At 50.5% G+C, this 22,843-nt stretch overlaps 1 protein-coding gene across 1 annotated transcript in view; it reads right to left on the reverse strand.

Moving 5' to 3' along the window:
* The window catches only part of KIAA1755 (uncharacterized protein KIAA1755 homolog), a 40,288-nt gene that overhangs the window by 14,539 nt on the left and 2,906 nt on the right, over positions 1-22,843 (reverse strand). Inside the window, exons 2-6 of the mRNA XM_038572293.1 lie at positions 14,330-14,527; positions 9,651-10,989; positions 8,962-9,150; positions 3,336-3,459; positions 742-835 (exon numbers count right to left, since the gene is read on the reverse strand). Of these exons, the coding sequence (XP_038428221.1) occupies positions 742-835; positions 3,336-3,459; positions 8,962-9,150; positions 9,651-10,989; positions 14,330-14,527 (1,944 nt within the window). The remainder of the gene's footprint in view (positions 1-741; positions 836-3,335; positions 3,460-8,961; positions 9,151-9,650; positions 10,990-14,329; positions 14,528-22,843) is intronic.

The following is a 22,843-nucleotide window of genomic DNA, read 5'->3' on the forward strand; positions in this document are numbered from 1 at the left end:
CTGGAACATGTATGTGGCATGTTTGGAGGGTGAGTCATTGGGAGTCAATAGAGCAGCAGGTCCAAGCCATGTTACAAACTTCCTGTCCCTTCTGGGCCTCAGTTTCCCCATCTATAAAGTGAGGAGGAGGAGTAGAGATCGGACCATTAGGTAAGCATACGCCAACCTTCCACTTCCTCTGCTCCCGAAACCAGCTACTTAGGAACCTCTGCTTTCCTCTGGCATTCTGGGCTCACGAGGCTCATGGCACCCAAGTCTAAGCTGATCAGTGTGTCGCATTCCTCTGGCCACAGAGATTGGCTGGTGGATGGACACCTGAGCTTAGGAGACAGAAGGAAACTTGCTGGGGCCTCTGGGAAGGCAATCTCTCACTCTTTCTTACTGGACTTAAACGAAAGACCATGAGAAATGACAGCTGTGGGGAACCTGGCTGAGAATAGCACCCTCCTAGGAGAACCCAGCCAGGCGTGGAGAGACAGGAACCAGGTCTCAGTGACAATATTCAAGCCCCTGCATCCAGCCGTACTTGCAGTTGGATTTAATTTCCGATTGTCAAGTCAATGAACCAATGGACGCCCTCCATCTTCAGGCCTGTCTGCGCTGGGATTTCTGTACCTATAACTAAGAGCACCTGCCTGGGGCTCCTGGGCCCAGCTCTGAGCCCCCTGGGCTCCATGAATGTCACAAGTCCCCTGGAGCTCCCAAGACTTGCTAGGCTGAGGCTGTCCGCCTCCTACTCACCTGGGTGGACTGCAGGGCACTGACCAGACCAGGGTGTGGGGGCTGTTTCCTGGCATCGATCACAACCGCCAGCCCCTTGGTTTTATCTTCAGGCCTGTGGGTGGTAGACAGAGTTGGCAGTCTTGCTGGATGGGCTGGGCTTTCTAGAGGGAAGGACCTAGTGGAAGGGGAGGGAAACTGGCTTCCAGAAGCCTTGATTTATCAGTGAGCTCTTCATCCGACAAGACCAACTGCCAATGCCCACCCCACTCCAGGAAGCCCTCCATGATCCCCCTGCAGGTGGAGTCCATCACTTCTCTCTTTGGTGTCCCCACAGGACCTCACACAGCCCTCCGTCACACCGTATAAGCCACTGTCCCAGCCGTGGTAGGTGAGCCGCCCAGCATTCAACCCATCCCTTCCATGTGGCCAGAAGCCTCATTTTGTTCAAGAATCCAAAGCCCTCCAAGCAACAGCACCCCCCCTCCCCCGAGGGGCTGGTTTATGATTGGTTGAGGTCATCGCTGATGAGCTAATTCCTCTGGCCCATGATTGCTTTAAGTAGGGGTCATATGACATATGACCTCTGTCCAATGAGAAGTGAGGGGACTTCTTGGAAAGGCAGGCTCTCCTTTAGGAGATTCTCCCTAAGATCTGGAAAGTGGAGACCAAGAGAGAGAAATTTCCGTTTTAGTTGAGACCTCTTGAATGGACTTTGTTACTTGCAGCCGGAACACCCTCACTGGTTCGCGCTGTACTTTTCAGTAATTATCTTAGGATTTCCCAAACGGGCCTAATTGTCTGGACTTGTTCAAATAATCGACTCCTCACCCCCAGCCCTGCCCCATCCCCCCAGACATCTGGCAGCAGGTGCAGGGTGAGGGAGGGGGGTCTGTCTGGTTCCAAGTGCCCTTGGCCATCCTGATGATCAGGCAAGTTGGGAAAATACCTGCCCACCCCCCACCCCCCACCCCAGGCCTCATAGATAAAAGCAGAGGTGGCCAGTGTGGATGGAGGTGCAGTTGCGACGCTGCCATAGTATCTGGTCACCTGGGCATGTTGTTTCATCTTGTTGAGAGTCGATTTCCCCATCTGTAAATGGGGGCAATAATAGTGCTGGCCCCATGGGGCTGTGGTGAGGACTGATGAGTTCATTAGTGGAAGGCACTCAGTACCTGCACAGAGTAAGAGGAATATAAATGTCTGCTACTGTCGCTGCCCGAGAAGGGGAAACTGAGGCACAGAGCAGTGACATGGCAGACAGTGAGGAGAGGCCCTTGGAAGGGACATGACGTCATGACCTGCACCTCGCCTGCCTCTAGCCGATCAAGCTGGGAGCACGGTTGGCTTCCACACCTGCCTTGCTATCAGCCTGGAGGCCCCTGGAGGGCAGAGCCTGATGTGAGGAGCATCTGAGGAGCATGTGAGGAGGGGCTGAGTCTCTAGCATGCCCAGTGTGAAGCTGGGTCTAGTACTCTGCAGTTTACAGTGGTCATCAGAGTCCATTTGCTCATCTCTTTTTTTCAAGTGAGACTCAGAGAAGGGAGGTTACCGCCTCCAGGTCACACAACAAGTTGGTGGGATTCCAGGACTCTACCATGCTGGCCAACATCTCAGCACAGGAAAAGAGGTCCCATCTCCCCCAGAAAAGCCATACTATCTTGGAGAAGAGGAAGAAAAATCTCAATGGCCAGCAGATGGCAGTGATGGCCTCCATGGGGTAGAGCAGGTGGGGAAGGTTCCAAAGGGTTCCATCAGTCCCTCCACACCCCACCCCTAGCCACACAGCCTCTAGGTTGGGTTGGGATATATACCCACAGTCCTGAGCAAACACCACGTCTGAGACCCTCCCAGCTGGGGGCCAGACCTCTGAGGAAGGGATGGTGCCTTTCCCCAGCCAGTCCAACATGAAGTCACTCAGGTGGAGGAGTGGAGGTGTTACACATCAGCCTGGATCACCCATTACTCACACACTAATTCTTTCACTCTCTTATTCATTCATTCATTCATTCATTCATTCATTCACTCATTCGTCCTCATTTGCTCAACAAATACTTATAATTCAGATGCCAGCTCAATGATCATCTCCTCTGGGATGCCTTCCCTGATTTCCCAGTTGAAGTTAGCTCCCCACCGTTCCCACTCTACTACAGTGGTTATCAAAACGTGTCCCTAGCCCAGCAGCATCAGGATCACCAGGACGTTTGTGAGAAATGTAGATTCTTAGGCCCCAGATCTGAATGACAAACTTGGGGTGGGGCCCAGTGATCTGCTTTAACAGCTCTCCAGGTGATTCTGATGTATGCTTGAGTTTGTGAACCACTGATCTACATCATCCCCCTGTTTTCTTTACCTCACTGATACTCCTGAGAGGGGCTTGTCCATACTTTGTTTCTTACACATCATCCATCTCCTCCCTGTCGCACCCCCCCCAACTGGGAACCCCGTGATGGCAGGGACGAAGTCTGTCCTGTTTCCCCCCCAGCATCTGGCTTACGACTGGCTCTGGGAACAGATGCCTGGGTGGAAGGACATGTCTCCATTCAGTGCCTGGTCCTGGCTCTGGGCCATGAAGTCAGAGGGGGATAGGGTGGCCAGCTGGCCCAGAGCCTTACCTGGGGACTGAGCACAGGTAGGAGAGTAGCTTGGTGACCTCTGAGGCTGTGCACCATGGTGCCTCCCAGGCCCCCTGGGTGGTTGACACCAGAAGCAGAGGCCTCCCTGCCCTGTCCCGACCACCTGGAGGAGAGAGGACACACGTGAGCGGTGAGAACTTTGGTGGAGCCCTCTTTCTCTTTGGGAACCTGCTCTGTGGCCTCCAGGTCCCTCCACCTGGGGTACCCCTTCTTCCTCCCCCGTGAACTCTGAACTCAGCCTTCAAGACCCAGCTCAAAAACCACTTCCTCAGAAAGCCGTCCCTGTATCCATCCTCCATGCAGAGGGACCCTCACCCCTGCATAGGACTGGACCCCCCTCTGCACAGGGCACTCTGGGAGGCACAGCTCAGGGAACAGACTTTGGAGTCACACCGATGGGTTCAAGTGGCAGCTCTGCACTGACGCACTGCGTGTCCTGGGGCTAGTCAGTGTGCCTCTGAGCCGGTGTCCTCCTCTGTCACACGGGGATTAAAAAATATAGAGCTTACTCACTAATTTCGAGGACTAAAGGAGAAGGTCCTGAGAAACACTCTGAGCCCTGGGCTCGGTGACAGCAGTTATTTTATGCATCTCTGTCCTCGTCTATGCCCCCGGCCCACGGCTCCAGCTCTCTATTCTTGCAGACTTTACCCATTGGTTCTCTCCAGGCTGTTTCCTGTCCCCGGAATCAGGGCTGTGTGGCCCACTGCCCCCATAGGGATTAAGAGCCCCATGAGTGGCAAGGTGAAAGGGAAGAGGGGGAAGGAGGCTCAGGCTTCTGGAAACTGGGCCTGCCTCGCACCTTGAACTCAGAGCCCGGCCCTCCAGAGTCATCTCATGCAGAACCATCCAATGGCTGCTGCCTACTCCATGTGGGCATGACCCTCTAAGTGTGTGAGTGTTATGAGACCCTTTATGGCTCACGAAGCCTGGGAGACAAACTCAATTGCCTTCACAAGCACTGTCTTACACAGGGGTGTAGACTGCTGGAACATTTCTTTCTTTCACACGTCTGCAAATTTGACATAACTTTAAAATTTTATTTTTTTTAATTTAAAAAATTTAAAAGATATCCATCTCTCTGTGTGTGTGTGTGTGTATCTAACTTTATAGCCTCTTGATATTATGAGTTTGATTTTTTTTTCCCCTAATACTCCCTTATAAATTCGAAAAACATTTTGTTGGGGACATTGCAGGAAATTTGAATATGAACTGGGTGTTGAATAGTAATAGAAATTATATTTAGTTTCATTAGATGTGCTAATGGTGTTGCAATTATTAGGGAAAATATCCTTAGGGCTGAGAGAGGCATGCTGAAGTATTTAGAGGCAAAATATGAAGATCTTTCATTTATGCCCAAGTGTGAAGCTTTATTAAATCTGAGTGATCATATGGGGGTGTTCATTATACTACAGTTTCTACTTTTTTGTGTGTTTGACATGTTTTATAAGAGAAGATCAAAAAATGTGAAATGATTAAAGCATGAGAAAATGACATAACCTGCAAAGTCAGAGATGTCTGTCCATGTCCCTCTGAAATCCTCTGGCAGCCACTGGGGCTGTCAGGTTGAGAAATGCTGCATCACGCCCCTGGGCCCATTTTATTGATAAGGAAACTGAGGCCTGGGGAGGGGAACTGGCTTCCCAGTCTCGCACAGAGCCAGGTCCCTAACCTGCCAGCGAGGGAGGGGGTCTTGCTAGATCTGGCCCTTGACCACACAGACAGATGAGCGCTCATCTCTGTAGACCAGCGACTAGAGCTCAGTAGCTCCCTGGGTGCTACTGCCCTACTCTAAGCCCTTCGTGGCTCCCCATGGCCTCCATGAAAAAGTGCAAGCTTCTCAACTCGGCACTTAAGGCTCTCCAGGGTTTGCACACTCTTCTGGGCCCATTTCATTCACTCTGTGTTATGAGCTGCATCATGCCCGCCACACGCCTCCCCACACCTTCCTATGTTAAAGTCCTAATCCCTAGGACCTCAGAATGTAACTGTATGTAGAGATAGGGTATTTAAAGAGGTGATTCAGTTAAAATGAGGCCATTGGAGTGGGCCCTAATCCAATAGGACTTGTGTTCCTATGAAAAGAGGAAATGTGGACACAGACACCCATACAGAAGACCACGTGAAGATGTAAGAAGATGGCCCTCCACAAGCCAGGGAGAGAGGTCTCGGGGGAAAGCGGTCCACATGACACCTTCATCTCAGTTGTCCAGCCTTCAGAACTGTGAGAAATAAATTCCTATTGCTTAAGCTCCCCACCAAGTCTGTGGCAGTTTGTTATGATAGCCCTAGCAACTAATACACTGTGTCACCCCTTGTCACCTATGGCCCAGCCAGAATGGGTCAACTGTCATTGCCTAAAGTAGTCTGATCCTTTCTCATGTCCCCACTTCTTCTGTGCTATTTCTTCTCCCCTCCTATCACTGTCTGGTGAAACCCTCTTCATCTTTCCAAGCCCTGTTTAGATGCCACCTTCTCCAGGAAGACCTCCTCCCTGCCCTCTATAGAAGCCCCTCTTCGAACCCAGCCTCCTACAGCAAATGTAGGCTGGGTTTATTAGGTCCCACAAGACTAGGGCTCCAGTGTACACTGGCTCAAACTCATCATATCCCAGCACTCAGCACAGAATTGGAACAGATAATCAATGTCTGTGACTGATGAATGTGTAGATTATGAGAATTGTGCCTCTCAGACTTCCATGCGCCTGAGGATCATGCTAGAATGCAGATTCTGATTCTGATCAGGTCTGAGAGTCTGTGTCTCTCCCTAGCTCCAAGGTGATGCCCGTATGGTTGGTCCCCAGACCACACTTTGAGTAGCAGAGGGTTCCACACTGGGACTCGGCTATCAGCTCATGTGTCTGGTTCCCCAACAAGCACTGCCTGGAATTGGGTTTGCTCACCAGAGCTAGCTGGGCACGCAGATGCTGGCTGCGTCCACTGGAGTGATGGGCAGTTGTCCACCTGATGTGCCTTGAGCTCCAAGGCCCTTCTGCCCCAGATGCCTCCCTTGTCTGACCGCTGGAGCCACCAATACCATTAGTGCCTCGGAGCCCTGGCTCAGAGCTGCGCTGTTCACACTGGGTTCTGAGTCTCAGGTGGAAATAGGGACAGCAAGTTGGGGGAGGGGGGCGTACCAAAAGTCACCAAAAAACTGTTGCACCTTTCTGCAGCATTGTTCTCTCCCAGTCTGGCGGGAAATGGTGAGTGATTTAACTGGCAAGCAATCGAGAGCATTTTTTAATATCAAAGCAAATATGAATGTATTCTTTAGTAGAATACAAAACAAATAGAAATTTTAAAGACAAAAAGGATTTCAAAGATACGTGCAATGCAACTGAGAGCTTGGGGTGAAGTCTCAACCCCTATGACCTTGTTCACTTTTTTCTGTATTCCAGGTTTCTCCATGCAAAGCCTGAGAAGCCCTCTCCAAAGGCTGGGTGCCTGTGGTAGTAGAGTGGTTGCAAAGATACCCACATCCTAATCGAGAGCCCTATATGCCAGGTTACCCGGCAAAGGGACTTTGCAGATGTGATTAAAGCAGGACCTACAGTTGGAAGATTAGCCTGGATTATGCAAGTGGTCTAATCTAACCTAATCATGTGATTCTTAAAACCAAACACCTTTCCTGGCTTCAGGCAGTCAGAGAAAGGTGTGAAAACAGATGGGCAATATGCCAGCATGTCTTATGCTGGTGGGAATGGTCCGAGAGAGGAGAATCTTGCCTCAGGGACATCTCTGAGTAGGTGAGCAGGAGCAGAGCTGGGAAGAAGTGAAGACATGATGAAGGTGGAGAGGGAGGTTGAGAAGGTAGTTGGACCAATAGGTTGAGGGTCTGTGGGACTAGAAGATTATTAAAATTGGGCCGGTGGGTGAGCCAGAAAGAGGGGCAGTGTACTGTAATTCTGGGGGTGGCATGGTGTGAGGAGCCGGTGGGAATGATCACCGAAGGACAGGATCACCAAAGACAAGGAGATGAAGGGAGGGAATGGAAGGGGCACCTACATGGAGAATATTCATTCACTCAAAAAATTCTTTTTGAGCACCAGACACTGCTCCAGCCACCCGGGACCCATTAATGTGTGTCGCAAGTCCAAAAATTACAAGTCATTGTGGAAAGTGACAGTGAGCCAAGTCCTATCTGCTTCCACTCCTCTTACATAAGGAGGAGCCTGAGGCTCAGAGAGGGCAAATGATTCTTCTGAGATCACACAGGAAGCTGATAAAAATGGTCTCCTGCCTCCTAGAACAGGGCCCTTTGATGGATAAAAATCTGAGCGCTTGGAACACGACAGCCCTAAAAGGACTGTGAGACCCTTTGTGTACAATTAATGTGGGCAAACACAGCAGGAGTTTCAACAAAGATGACCAGGGAGAGGACAGGCAGTGCCTCCTAGGAGCTTCAAAAAGACAGAGCAGTGTCCAGGACCCTGCGGAGATGTCAAAGTCTATGAAGTAAAATAGAACTTCAAGACAGTAGGTCACAGGAAGCGCTGTGGTCTCTCTTGCCCCTGGACATTTGCACATCCTGTTCCCTCTGTCCCGAACACTGTTCCCACCCCTTCACCTGGATAACACCTGGTTGTGCTCTAGGACTGAGCTTCCTATTGCTTCTTCCTTCCTCCCTGACCTCTCCTCCACCCCACGCCTGAGCCAGGGTGCTCCTGGGTCCTCCCACAGCCCCCTGTACTGCTCCACAGCTGCAGTTTGTTTACACAAACAATAACCTGTTGCATTTTCTCTACCATGAGGATAGAGACTTCTTGAGAGCAGAGCACACATCAGACTTGTTCCCCAGTGAATCCGCAGTACTAAGCTCAGGGCCTGGCTGTGCACAGCAGGATTAAAGAAATATTTATTGCAAAGATGAATAAATATTCAACAGAAGTGATAGCACCTTCTCTATCGGATGCTGGTAACACCCCACTCAGATCCCCTCGTCATCAGAATACCCATCGCCCCCTGTTTTCTGTTGGCTGTATTGGCTCACAAACGTCCCCACCTCTGGGGAATTGCCCTCAATGGAAGTGGATCACGGACTCACCCTGCATCGCCATCTCAGGCTCAGCCTGGGTGGATGACCAACAGACCCAAGCATATGAAAGACCAGTCCCCTACGCCTTAAAATAGAACCAGCTCTGTCGTGTAATTCATACTCCAGAGCTTCTCGTGGGGTCAGGCCACATCCTTGCTTAGCTCCTCCCCTGCCCTGTCCTGCCTCCTTCACTCCCTTTCTCCTGAGACCAACACAACAAATCACTTTCCCAAAGATCCCTGTCTTAGGCCCTGCTTCTAGGGAACTGACCTAACGCAACCACCCTGGTTGTGCCACTGAAAGTAGGATGAATGGATGGATGGATGGATGGATGGATGGATGGATAGATAGATGGATATCTAGAAACTGCTTTCATATAATCAAACTCCTTCAGTGGAAAGATGAAGAGCCTGAGTCCAGGGAGGCCTGGTCCAGAACACAAGCCTCCAGGACCTTCCCTGTCTTCTCCATACCCACCAGCATCAAGGATGCTCAGAGACCCGCCCCCCACTCTGGCCTCCACCCCAACACCCTCCACTCCCCCTCCAGCTGCCCCATGATCCCCGAGGACCTGGCAGGCATGCTATCCTTGACTGGAAGAGCTCCGCACTCAGAGCCCCAATCCTGGGCTCCAGCCCTGGGGACTCCTTGTCCAGACTGGGGCCTCTTTCTGGAGGGCCTTCTGGGAAGCCAGCCTTTTCCCCAGTCAGTGGGCCTGAGTCAGCGGCTGGACCAGATGTTTTGGTCTGAGTTGTTCCAGCTGGGGAAGAGCAACAAAGAAAAGGGTATTAAGCAGAATATGGGTTTCCCCACAAGAAATGTCTTCTCTTGCACCTTCTGATTGCTAATAACAGCTTATTGATCTCTTACCATGTGGCGGATGTTATGCTAAGCTCCTTTCTATTTTTTTTTTTTAAGTTTATTTGTTTATTTAGTCATCTCCACACCCAACGTTGGGCTCAAAATCATGACCCGGAGATCAAGAGTTGCATGCTCTACCCACTGAGCCAGCTAGGTGCCCCTAAGCTCCTTACTTCTGGTGTGTCTTTGAACCTCAAAACAACTGTTTGAGGCAGGTAAGACCCACACTGCATGGAGGAGACCTTGACTAAAGGTCAGCTAGCTGGTGTGGGGCCGAGCTCAGTGTGGACTCAGGCCAGCTCAATACAGCTCAGCTCCAGATTCATGAGATGTCAAGCTTTTTGACCTGTCACCTGTGCACTAAATCCTGATACATCCCTGAGTGAGCAGGCACCTTACCTTTCCCCAAGCACTTGGCTCGGTTGGGTTTGGGAGAGTAGAGCGAACACAAGACTTTCCAGGGCCCGTCGTGCTGGGGTGAGGCTTTCTCAGGGGGCTGGGGGGCTTGCCTTTGCCCTTTCAAGAAAGAGAATCTGGGCCCAGGAGTGGGGGGTCTGGAAGAGGAGGTATGCTGACTAGGGTCAGTCCCAGGTTTGAGAAGACTCCCATGACCCTGTTTGGCCCTCTCTTCCACCTTGGTTCCAGGGGCCGGAGCAGCAGGAGGGGAGCACAGGTGCAGGGAGGATGCTTGTTTTGGTTCAGGCCTGGGCTGGACCATATTTTCTGGGTTTCCTAGAGGTCCCTGCATCTTGGAGGAAGCTGACTCATCTGAACCACCTGTCTCAAGGCCAGAAGCACAGGGCAGTGGTTTCTCAAGGATGCTGAGATAGGGCTCTGGGGGCTGGTGTTCGGAGTCGTGAGTGGGTGAGTCAACTTTATGATTGACCTTTCTCCTGAAGCCCAAAAGGCAAGGCTCATCTTCTGAGTTTGCTGGCTTCTCACAAGCCCATTTTTTCAAGGAAGGTCCCCCATTTGTACCTGAGAGGGGTGGCATTCTTTGAGAGAAAGGGATTTCCTTAGTTTTGGATCGTCCCTCCAGGGTCCCCAAAGGATACCCACTGGATGTCTCCACTTCCCTACTGGGAGACCCTCCTCTGCTCTCCAGGAGGGCGACATAGTCTCCCTCCAAGTCCTGGATGGCCACATCATCCATCCTATAGGGCACCTTTGCAGACCTGGCTTGCTCCACCTTGATGAGTCCTGGGTACTTGTTTCCATATGTCCTGCCCTTACCCTTGGCCAAGCTCTGGGTAAGCAGCAGCTGGCTGCCTGGGGCCCGGGGCTGGGGCAGCTCTGGGGGGCGGCTCAAATCAAGTGCCTCTAATTGAAGGGAACTCCAGGCCAGGGAGAGGACATTCACTGCTTGGGGTCTGTCATCCACAAACTCTGGGCTGGTTATCTTGGTCCAGGGCACAGGGGCAATCCCATCTTCTGAGGCTACCAGGCAGTTGTGTAGGGGACTTCCCTCAAAGTCACTGTTGATGGCCTCCAGCCACATTGAGGTGAAAAGTATCGGGTAGGATGACTCGGGAACAGGCTTTGTGTCCACTGTGCGGAGGTCCAAGGAGAGGCACTTGAACATGATGCAGGCCGACTGCTCCTCCTGGGGTTCGACTTGGAGGTAGAAGTCTCCCTGGCGCAATAGGAGGGGATTGAGGGGAGCCAGGTGCACCACGACCTCACCCCGAAGGCACAGGGGCCAGCCCTCATGCAGGAAGAGGCAGTGTGAGTACGGGGCCTGCAGACAGAAGGGTGACGTCAGAGAATCCTGTCTTGAAAGGCCCTGCCTGCCCATGGGTCTACTTCCTTCCCTCTTCCAGATGGGATCTGGGACAGGTCAGGGATGGGGCCGGGGGAGGCAAGAGGGGCCCATCTCAGGGCCTTGTAAGTCACACAATCCTGAGAACAAGTGCCTCTCCTGCCTCGCCCTAGGCCTGACCCTGACCTTAAAAATGCTTGCTAGCCTTCTGGCCCAAGGGAGAAACACTCTGAATGGCAGGCACCAATTAGCAGGTGCCTTTCCCGTGAAGATCATCTTGCTCAGGTCATGATCCCTTCTCCTCATCCACCCAAAACTTCTCTCAACCAAGATCAAGTCTAAGGCCTTCATTTTGGAGCCAGGGAGACATGAGTTCCAAGGTTTGAATCGCTAATTTGTGCAAATTACATAATTGCTTCAAGCCTCAACTTTCTTATCTGCAAATAGGAATCATAATATGTATCATATGATTGCGTTGGTATGAGGATTAGGCGAGATATATCTAGATCAATCAATTGATTGATCTATCTACTTATTTATCAGCGCCCCACAGCACAATGCCTGGCTACATACACTAAGTGGATGTTCGATAAATATTAGTTTCCTTGTCCTTTGACACTTACCCTTTGAAAAACTGGGAATTTTTTATTAAAAAGTAAGACAGTTGCTGCATTTATACCATTCTCTAATTTTTAAGCGGAGAGATTACAGAGTGAAATCAAAACAAGACTGAGTGAAGAGCCAGGAAATTTGCTGGATGACCTTGAAAAAAAAATCATTGCACTACTCTGGGCTTGAAGGTGTATTATTTATTTGTTTATGATTTACTTTTTATTTTCCTTTACTGAGTAATAACATGGCAGGTGAGGCAAAACTTTGTTTGTTCATTTGTTTGTTTTAAACAGGAGGTGCCAGCAAGTCTCTGTATAGGTAGACACAGCGGGGCATCCTGGAGCCAGTTGGACACAGTGATCCCTCTTGATGGAGCTGCTCCACTGGGCTGTGCGGGGACCCGCGTCCAACAGTGACACCATGTAGCAACAACAGAAACAACACCCCACCGAACTGACAACAGCTCTCTCTCTCTCTCTCTCTCTCTCTCTCTTTCTCTCTGAGAGTCCTGTGGATTGAGTAAACCCTGGATAATCTTCTATCGTTTGCATGCGTATGTGGGAGGCCTCTGCAGAATGAACCAGAAGCTCCCACTCATTAAGCAGGTGCTTCCTGGCATTATTAATTGGGCAGATACTAAGAACTGACCAACTCCTACCTCGAGTGGATAAACCAGTTCCCAACAGCTACACTGTAGGTTTGGTGATTTCATATCCGTCACCTCCACGAGTCTGTGAGTTCCTCTGCTACTGTCACTTAGCGCTCTGCTGTTGACAGCACGCGTTCTCTTGCCTTCTCATCGAACGAAGCAGAGCAACCCAGCAGCATTGTGCAAACAACAACGCACCACAGAGATGACGGTTACGATCAACTTATTTGAACCTCACAGTAAGTCGGTGGGGCAGGGAGTTTAGGCATCATTAGGGGATGAATGAGGCCCAAAGGGGTGCGGGGACTGGCTCAGAGTCACACAGCTGATAGCCGCATAAACAGGGCTTGTGCCTATGCCTTCACATTTGGAGTCATCTCTGTCTGTCCCTGGACTTCAGTTGAAGGTGCTGGCTGCCTCCGGATGCTGGCCATTACCAGAACCGACTTTGGGGCCGCAAGTTCTTATTTCCAAGGGAGAAAGGAAGTAGTGGGATAGTCACAGCCAACGGTTGCTCAGTGCTTACTGCAAGCCAGGCTCTGGGCCAGGCTGTGTGTATCATCTCTGTGAGGTAGGTACTGTGTTATCAACATTCCCACTTTCCCATTAAGGAAAATGAAGCTCAGCAGGTGATCCTGCGGCTCCACAGTGGTGGAGGCTTTGAACCCGGGGCACCTGACTCCTGCTGCCATACTATTAATCCCACCCCCGGCTCTGAGGTGATATGAATTCATCTATATAATTATAATTAAGATTGCCTATAATTAAAAATAGAGAAATTAAAAGTTGTGACCCTTGTTCCTGGAAGAAATGGGGAAGGAGACCATGCAAATGCAATTTTAATGGCCTAAAAAGGGAAGCAGAGGGTTGAAGAGCTTATCATGGGGAACCAGTCAGGAGCGGCAGGATGTGCATGAAATAGTGTCAGGGTAGGTAAGTGGGAATTGGGAGCAGGTTTTTGGTGAGAATCTTCCTTCTCACCAGGAGCCATACTTTTTGCTCCTGAGGTATCATGTCCCTGATGCACAAGAGCCGGCAGGACCTGTGAACCTCTTAGTGATTCTGGAGGCAGGGGCAGCAGGGGGATGGGCATCCACAGCAGAGCAGAGCACAGTTGGCAACCCCGTGAAGGGTGTGGCCAAGTTCCTGCAAAGGGCATCTGAGGGTTTGGTCTCCAAAGGCCTGTCCCCAACTTTAAAATAGTCACCATCTCTGACAGAAATGTAGGCATATGATGCAAGCCCGGCCAGCCCCGCTTTCTCATTTCTCTGGCTGCAGTGATTGGTCAGGGATGGACACAGGACCCAAGCCTGGTCAGTCAGGATCCTTCCCGGAAACTTTTCTATCTGCAGTTGACAGGGAAGTGTCCTTTCGCCTCTCTAGGACAGGAGCTGATCCCTGTCTTGTGGGGACATCGAGCCTATAAAAATGATGTTGGCAACCAAGAAGAAGCAGAGGCAAGAGACAGAAACCCCTTAAGAGTTTGGTCCATCAACCTGGGTGTCAAACTGAGGCCAGATCACCTCGAGTAAAGATCTGTTATTTGCAGCCAACGAGACTTATTTCAAACACTTTTCTTTCCACTTTGCCTTAAAGAGGTTCCCTGAGATCTGGGTTCAAAGACGTCTCTGGGGAAGAAAGTGAGTCCTGAGGCCTCAAGGGCTCCAGGAAAGATCTAGAACATTGTCTACTATTTCCACTGAAGCTGACCCACTTCAGCCAAGGCAGTCTGGTGATGCCCACAGTGCCAGCCCAGGGCAGGCCCCCAGGAGCTATCCCACAAGGATGCCTTTTAGCCAGGATTTACTCCCTGCTGGTGAAAGTATAAACATGGTTGACTCCTAGATACCAGAGAGCAAAGGGCCAAGTGAGCTTCCTGCTCCACCGGGGGGCTGACCCCTCCCTTTGGGCAGGCAGTGGTAGCTGGAGAATCATCCCACGTCCTCAGTTCTTGCTCTGACATAAGACACATACCAGCTCACTTCCTGCTCTGCTCATCTCCAGCCCCCTGGTTCTGGGACAGCTTGTCCCCCGGCCCCACCATCCCTTCCAACTTACACAGGCTGCTTCACGCACTTGCTCACACAGGCGCTTGGCAGGAATAAGGAAATCCAGAAGGAAGCTCAGCCCATCCCCCTGGAAGTCAGAATCCAGGAGACGGAACACCTGCCCCAGGATGGTGGGCGCTGTGGCCTCAAAAGGAGGATAGAGGCCTGCCAGGGCATGCTGGATGGCTGTGTCCAGGGATGGGGGGTCCTGTGGGGGATAGGAGGAGAGTGTGAAAAGTGATCGTAGCAGTAATAATAAGGGTAGTGGCCACTTCCCATGACCTTCCAGGCCCCATATGACTAAAGCTGCTCCTAGCTCATTGATCTCTTTTGTTACCCCTACCCCTCAGCCCTCTTCCACCCTGTTTCCTATTCCTGTAGCCACACTGGCCTTCTTTCTTATTCCTCAAACACACTAGGCATCATTCCACCTCAGGGCCTTTGCACTGGCTGCTCCCTCTGTCTAGAATACTCTTCCTCAAGACATCCTCATTCCTTCACCTCCTGTAGTCTTTACTCAATGTCATCCACTGGTTGGAGGTGGAGTGGAGGAATGGGGGGCATTCAAGTCAGGGTCAGAGGGAAGGGGAGGCCAGCATCCCCAGATCCTACCATCTGACTAACCTGCGGACTTACAGTTTGAAGCTGAGCCATCAGTGAAGCCCCACCTGCAGTCAACGTGCAGATGCATCAACGTGTAGGTGCATGAGTGATAATAAATAATTGCTGTTTTTTAACACCAAGTTTTGGGGTGGTTTGTTACACAGCAATAACTGATTGATACAAATTAATGTAATGGATATGTGAGCTCATAGATCCAGACTCATATAACGAGCTGCCTCTTGGATGCCTCCCCTAGATGTCCACCAGGCACAGATCATCAACACATCAAACTCAACTTAATACGTCCCTAAACCCACTCAATATGTCCCTATGCCCATGTCTCTACCCTAGTGATGACGGCACAGTCCAGTCAGACTCCCAGGCCAGATATCTGCTCCCCATCCTGCCCCTCCTCTTGCCTCCTCTGTTCACACACACCCCTCAGCCGTGTCCTATACTCTTCTCACCTGCAGCAGCTCACCCACCAGCTCTGCTCTGGTCCCCTGTCCCTGCCCTGACCCAGGTCTCTGTCTCTTCCACTGAATCCCCTCCTCATTGCCATCCAACCTTTAGGCTGCCTCACTTCCAACCATTCTAGATTAGGAACCCACAGTGATCTTTCTCAAATGCCAACCTGACCATGAAAATATCCCTGATGCCTTCAGGAAAGCATCGGCCTCCGGTCATCCAGGTCCCCTGAGATCTTCATAGCCCCTTGGCCTCTCTCATGCTTCAGCCACAGTGCTGCATGCATTCTCTTGCTTACCTCTGCACCTGAAGTTCCTTCCTCCTGGAATGCCCTCCACTTCCACTCCCTCTTCACCTGGCTAACTCCCTCTCATTCTTCGAGTCAGGTGAGGCCTCATTTGTAGCATCAGATTTTTTCTGAATTCCCTCCTCCACACCACCAGTGTGGAGCTTCTACGGTGCACCTATCATAGCAGTTCCCATGCTGATTGCCATCTCCCTCAAGGGCTCTGGGGTCCCCGAGGACAGGACAGGTAAACAAAATAGTGGCCCCCAAAGATGCCCATAGCCTAATCTCCAGAACCCATCAGTATGTTACCTCATAAAGCAAAGGGGAACGGAAGCTGCAGTTGGAATAAGCATTGTGAATTTGTGAATCAGCCAGCCTTAAAATAGAGAGCGTGTCCTGGATTATCCAGGTGGGTCCCATGCAATCATAAGGGGCCTCCAAAGTGTGAGAGGATGCAGAAGAGGCGGGAGTCAGGGGCAAAGGTGACATCGGAAGAAGGACCCAAGAGAGACCATGTTGCTGGTTTTAAAAATAGAGGAAGAGCCCAGGAATGTGGGCTGCTCCCAGCTGCTGCAAAAGGTGAGCGGATTCTCCTCTGGAGTCCCCCGGAAGGGGGCAGCCTGCCAACACCTCGATCTGAGCCCAGTGAGCCCCGTGTTGGGTTTCTGGTCTGTAGAGCTGTGAGATAATAACCGTAGGCTGCTTTGGGCTACGAAGTCTGCGACCACGACCAGCAGCCCTCGAAACTGCCACAGCGGGCGGCTCCTCTTCCTCCAGGGCCTCGGGCTCCTGGCGCGGGGCCTGGGCCAAAATACCTGCTCAGTAAACGCTGTGGGAGGACAAACAGAACGTCCCTCTCTGAACCACAGGTTTTCCCATCTGTCAAACAGCCTGGACAAGACCGGAGGTTTCCAATCAGGTGTAGTATTAGAACCCACGGGTTACAATCTTCAGTTCTTAAGAAGCCCAGGGGAGGCCGTTCAGGTTGGCCCAGACTGGTTGTAAGCTCTGGGCCCACCTGTCACTGAGGGATGCAAAGGAAGACGGGAATGAACAAGAATCCAGCATAAAGGGAGCTTATGTGGGGCAGAAAAATCATTTTTACAAATGAGGTCCCTTAAGAGAGGGAAATAAAACACTGTCTAACCCCCAGCGAGTCCAATGCCAGGAGGCCATAAAACAGGGGGCGCTAGCCTGGGGCAATTGGAGCCCCAGTACCCACACAGCACTGGGCACAGGGTAGGGTCCCCACCACCGTTTGCAGAAGCAATGAATGTCTGTCTACGGCCCACATTCTGAAGGAAGAAGGGTCTTGCCACCGACATGGCGTGAACTCAGCGGGGACGAAGTATTGCAGGTACTTGATGTCCAAAGCACGCGTGCCCAGGAAGGGCTACGTTCACATTGAGATGCTAGGCAAGGTTGGGCCGGGGACATCTTCAGTTAGCAGAACAGGGAAAGGCTCATCTGGCCTGGCCACCTCTTCTAGTGCTCTTTCCCTCCAAAGCAAGGCCAAAACCCCAAGAGGTACCCTCCACTGACGCAATCCTTGAGGACAGCAGTGGGAATGGGGACCCAGAGACAGAGGATCTTGTCTGACATCTGTGAACACATGGACACACTAAGTCAATTAAGGCAGCACCCCTCCCCCGCCCCATGCCTTCCCCACCCTACCCAGCCTCTCCGGGGCATTTGCTTCCTGAGTTCCAAGTCACTGTGCCACCACCTTCAGTAGGTGCTTTCCTTCTTAGGGCCCCTTTCCCTGCGTGCACGCCTAGATGAGCTAGGTTTGTTTCCTTTTGTTTGTGGAAATTTAATCATTGAAGTTTAGCATATGAATCATATGAAGTTTAGCATATGCCAGTACCATTTGTACTATTAGCTCTTACTGGTTGGTTTGTTTTTTTCAAATCACTCACTTTATTTATTTATTTTTTTAAATTTTTTTTATTTATGATAGTCACAGAGAGAGATAGAGAGGCAGAGACACAGGCAGAGGGAGAAGCAGGCTCCATGCACCGGGAGCCCGACGTGGGATTCGATCCCGGGTCTCCAGGATCGCGCCCTGGGCCAAAGGCAGGCGCCAAACCGCTGCGCCACCCAGGGATCCCCAAATCACTCACTTTAAAAAAAAAAAAAAAAACCTTACATAATTGCATTGTAAATGGAGACCCTATGCCACCATACTGGTTATGAGAATGCAGCCAGACTGCCCAAGTTCAAATCTCGGCTCTTGCCACTTCCTGCTTATGTGACTGCCAAGTTGCTTAGCTCTCTCTGCCTCAATTTCCTTACCGGGAAAACCGGGACTTGCGAGGTATGTGCCTGAAACGATTGATCAAGACCGAATGAGGTAAGACACGTAGGGTCTCTCTACAGGACTAGCACTTAGTAGGTGCTCATTCAGCAACAGCCATTGCTGTTATGCTTGTGGCCAGTACTGTGGTTATTATAATGGTATTACTTTACGTGGAAAATCATCAAGTGGCATGTACAGAATGGAACTCCAAAAATAAGCCAATGATGCATTGGGCAGTTTTTGTATTATCTTATTTATATAAATATATTTATATTTATCATATGTATTTATCATTATAGCCACAGGATATACCTTACATTAGTATATATTTCCATAAAGTAACATATAACTATAGAATAAATAACACTTATTATATAAAATATATTTCTTTACTGGTCTAGTTCTATACAAATAAACTATTTTTTAAAAGAAAAAGTAAGTAATGAGAACAAATACATTTTCCAAATTAAATTCTAGGACAGGGGATCCCTGGGTGGCGTAGCGGTTTGGCGCCTGCCTTTGGCCCAGGGCGTGATCCTGGAGACCCGGGATCGAATCCCACATCGGGCTCCCGGTGCATGGAGCCTGCTTCTCCCTCTGCCTGTGTCTCTGCCTCTCTCTCTCTCTCTCTCTGTGTGACTATCATAAATAAATTTAAAAAAAAATTAAAAAAAAAAATAAATAAATTCTAGGACATCTGGTCACCTCCTAAAGGCTCATCAATTTTCTCTCTTTCTTCCAAAGCAAGCTTGCCACGCATTAGAAAGGTGGTGAAGACATCTTATTTTGAGAGGGGGGGGGTTTCTTTTGGGGACCTCAGAACACCACAGAAATATTTAAAGGGATTGAGTCTCCCACCCACACAACTCCATGTTACTTAGCTCCAGTCTGTGACAGCCTGTGTCCCGACTACGGTCTGTGTGCCAACCTCCGAGCAACACTGAGCTAACCATCTCTGTCTTGTGTGCCTCAGTTTCCTCATCTGTAAACAAGGATTCTAGAGCCTATCCTATCTTGTTCAGATGATTCTTCTGCGGATACAGGGAGATGATGGAGGAAAGGTAAAGGTGCTGCTGCCTTTTTTGGGATTGTCTTTTTGTTTTTATTCCTCCTGTCAAAGCTGGAGTCACCGCCTCTGTGTGAAGACATGTTCCCCTTCTGACCCCTTTCTGAATCCACTGCTGTCACCCCAAGAATAACAGCAGCTTCTCGGCACCTGCCGTGTACCAGGCCCTGCACTCACATTCCCTGGCTTAGCCACACAACGGTCCTGGAGCAGAGGGAACATCCTACTCTGAAGCTGATCAGGTCTAAGACTGCAGAGAGGAGAAGAAAGGCTGCGCCAGGATCCAACCCAGTCTTGGCCAGTTGGGTCCGCCCTCTTCCCCCCACACCCCCTGCCCCCGCCCCCTGGGGCCTTGCCCGCCCCCCTCCTTGGCCACCGGCAGCCACCAGCCTTCGGGGTGGCCTTCCCAGCGGCCTCTCCTGCAGTGTTTCAAGCTGTTTACTTCTCGCAGACTAAAGCTCGCAGATGGGATGCCTTTGGCTTTCACAAATGGGCTCAGTGGCCACACACTATAACAATTTTAAGGGGCAGCCAGTAAAAAACAAGAATGTTCCAAGTTAATGGGACTCCAAGCTCTTGGCCAGACCATTACCTGCTACAGGCCTGAACCCCAGGGGTTCATAAGCTATCCAAGTATGAGGATAAGCACACAGTAAGGAGCCCAGGAACCCGCAGGAAGGAAAGCTGGCCACTCTCCACTCAAAACCAATCGGGCAGCCCAGCCTGGGCCCGCAGGAACCCAAACACCGCTGGCCAGGCGCGGGCCCCTCAAAATGATTTCCGTGAAACTTAATCGATGTGTTTCCATTCCTCCCCAGTGAGCGCAGCCAGGCTGGGCCTTTAACTGTTCCTCGGCAGGAGCCAGGAGCCAGCGTGAAGCTGAAAAGGGAGGAGGGAGGAGGGAGCCAAGCAGAGCCGTTCTGCAGCCCTGCAGCCCTCCTGCCGCCCCTCCTGGCAGCAGAGAAGGAACCCCCAAGGGGGCCCACAGATCCTGCTGCAGGGCCAACGCCTGGACGTGCTCACGGGCCACAAGGGATCTACTGTGGAGCCGAAGGACACAGAAAAGGAGATGTCCCCTGTGGGGGGAAGATGAGTTTTGTTTTTGTTTTTGTTTTAATATTTTATTTATTCATGAGAGACACAGAGAGAGAGGCAGAGACACAGGCACAGGGAGAAGCAGGCTCCCTGCAGGGAGCTGGATGTGGGACTCGACCCCAGGACCCTGGGATCATGCCCTGAGCCAAAGGCAGACAGACGCTCAACCACTGAGCTACCCAGGCATCCCAGGAAGGGGGTTTCTACACTTCTGGATCAATGTTTTGCAATGACCCTCCACTATTATTTTACAAAGCAAAATAAACAAGTTGATGCGTTTTCACATAAGCCCATCTCCTTGTGACTGCTGCCCAGATCCACATAGGAGATTGCCACCACCTCGGAGAGAGGCTCCCTGCCAGGCAACTCCTTCACCCCAGAGGTAACCAACCACTCTTCTGACTATTGGATGTTTTTCAAAGAAAAAATTCCCAGACCCTGTGATCTCCACCGCGTAAAAATGTGCGGAGGCCAAGAGGACATGGAATCAAGCATCCACTGCGGTCGCCCCTGAGCACTGTGCGGGGCAGGGACCTTGGAAGTCACCCGGTTCATTTTCTTCACAGTTTGTTGGATTTTCCGACCATTCGGTAACCAGCTTGTGTAGCTTTTATAATCAAGGGGGGAAAATAAAAGTGTGATTGTATGTGTTTTTAAGGCCTGTTCCCTTTTTAAATGGTCTCACCAGATGTTGTTAGCTGGGCTTTCTGAGATGTGTGCTGAACTCCTCTTAAAGGCCCAGATTTATCCATTTGCTCCAGACAAAGCTTTTAGAACCTCTTAGCATCAGCGCCTCCTAGCTTGGGAAGAGAGAAGGCTGAGAAAAACTGAGGTAGGCAGTGTCCTCTTCCTCTCCTCCATGGCAGGGATGCCTAGGGAAAGGGAGATTCCACCCTCGACTCATGGGGTGACTGTGGCCTCAATTTCCCCATCTGTAAAATGGGAGCATTGGGCTTATCTATCTATCTCGAAGGATGCTTCCAGGAGGGCCATTCTAGAATTCAAGGTATAATCAGGCTCAGGAAGGTTTGGAGCTGGGACATGGTTTCTGAATGGGATCTGTTAACCCTCCAATGGTGGGAAAGTTTAAAAAGATCTGTCTCATCCATCCCTCAACTCAGCCCAGGAAAAATCTAAACCACCAGCCGCAGACACAAATGCCCACAGGGAGGGCTGAGAGGTGACCTGGAAGACAGAAGTAGGTCAAGTGGGAGAAAAATAACCCCTCTGGCCCCTTCCTGAATGGCCCTCAACAGTCAGCCTCAATATCAAGGAAGGGATGGGAGTAGAGCATGCCCCACCTCATCAGCTCCCACTGAGTGCTGCCTTCGTCCAACATCAGCGGGGTCTGCTGATACTTTAGTAAAGCCTCCCAATATGTTAAAGGTTAGCCTGACCAAACACATCTGTGGGCCAGATACAGGCCAGTGCATGTCAGCTTGTGACCATCAGGTTCAACTACCTGGGACCTTCCTCTTGAACTGCTCCAGGCTGGAGATTCTAAAACTAGTGCTCTATTGCCCTGGCTGCCAGGAAGTTGTTGCTCGTGTCCAACTAAAACTTCTCCTGCTTGAAATCCTTTTTATTTTTGTGTGGGTGGAGGTATGAGTGAGAATTGGCTCCTTATTCAAAAGAAGAAAAAAAAAAAAAACACTTTCAGAAACTGGAAAAACAGCCCAGATGCAGTGAGCTGAGAAGCAAGTGGGTGTCAGAAGACCCACATTCAAGTGCAGCTCTGTCATGTGTCATCTGTGTGACCTTGAGCAAGTCCCTTCACCTGTCCACGTGCTTAGTTTCGTGTTGGTCCTTTTGTCTCCCTGTCCCCTTTGCCTCTGCTTTGGGGCTCACCATCACCCACCCAAAATACATTATGATAATAGCAGTTATAGCTAGAGCTTCTTACTGAGCAAGGTTCTGTATCAGGTTTTATTCTAAGCACTCTCCACTATTTTATTAACATTATTTTATTCCATCTTCCCAACAATTCTAGGGTGGGTATTTTTTTTTAAGATTTTTTATTTATTTATTCATGAGAAACACGGGGTGGGGGAGAGAGGCAGAGACACAGGCAGAGGGAGGAACAGGCTCTATGAAACAAGCCTGATGTGGGACTCGATCCGGGGTCTCCAGGATCAGGCCCTGGGCTGAAGGCAGCGCTAAACTGCTGAGCCACCTGGGCTGCCCAGGATGGGTATTTTTATTCCCATTTTACAGGTTAAGAAACTGAGCCCAAGGCTCTCCCACCAGTAAATGGTAGAGCTAGGGTATGAACCTGGCACACAACTACCAGCTTTCCTGCCCTTTCCCTAGGCCAGCCTCTCCTTTGGCCACTACAATGGCCTTTTTGCACACAGATGCCACTGTGACCCTCCACTGCTCAACAACCTCGAGTGGCTCCCTACTCAGTCTTAGCAGCTCAGTCTGCTGCTACTGGCTGTCAATCTACATCGGCGTACCTTTCCTGCTTCTTCTAACACACTTGACACTCTAGCCCTGGGCTGGTCAATCACCCATGCTCCACATGCATGAATTTTTCTTGCTGCTCACACACCCTAATTTATTTTCCTTGGTATTGATTATTATTTACTCAACATTTTGTCTTTTTGTCAATTCATTGCCAACTCAAATCCACTGATTTTTATTGACTATCATGTGTTTGTGCTCCTTAAATCACTTTCTACCACTCACTAAGATGAAAAACAAT

The sequence above is a fragment of the Canis lupus genome, chromosome 24, assembly GCF_011100685.1.
Source record: "Canis lupus familiaris isolate Mischka breed German Shepherd chromosome 24, alternate assembly UU_Cfam_GSD_1.0, whole genome shotgun sequence".
Classification (NCBI taxonomy): domain Eukaryota; kingdom Metazoa; phylum Chordata; class Mammalia; order Carnivora; family Canidae; genus Canis; species Canis lupus.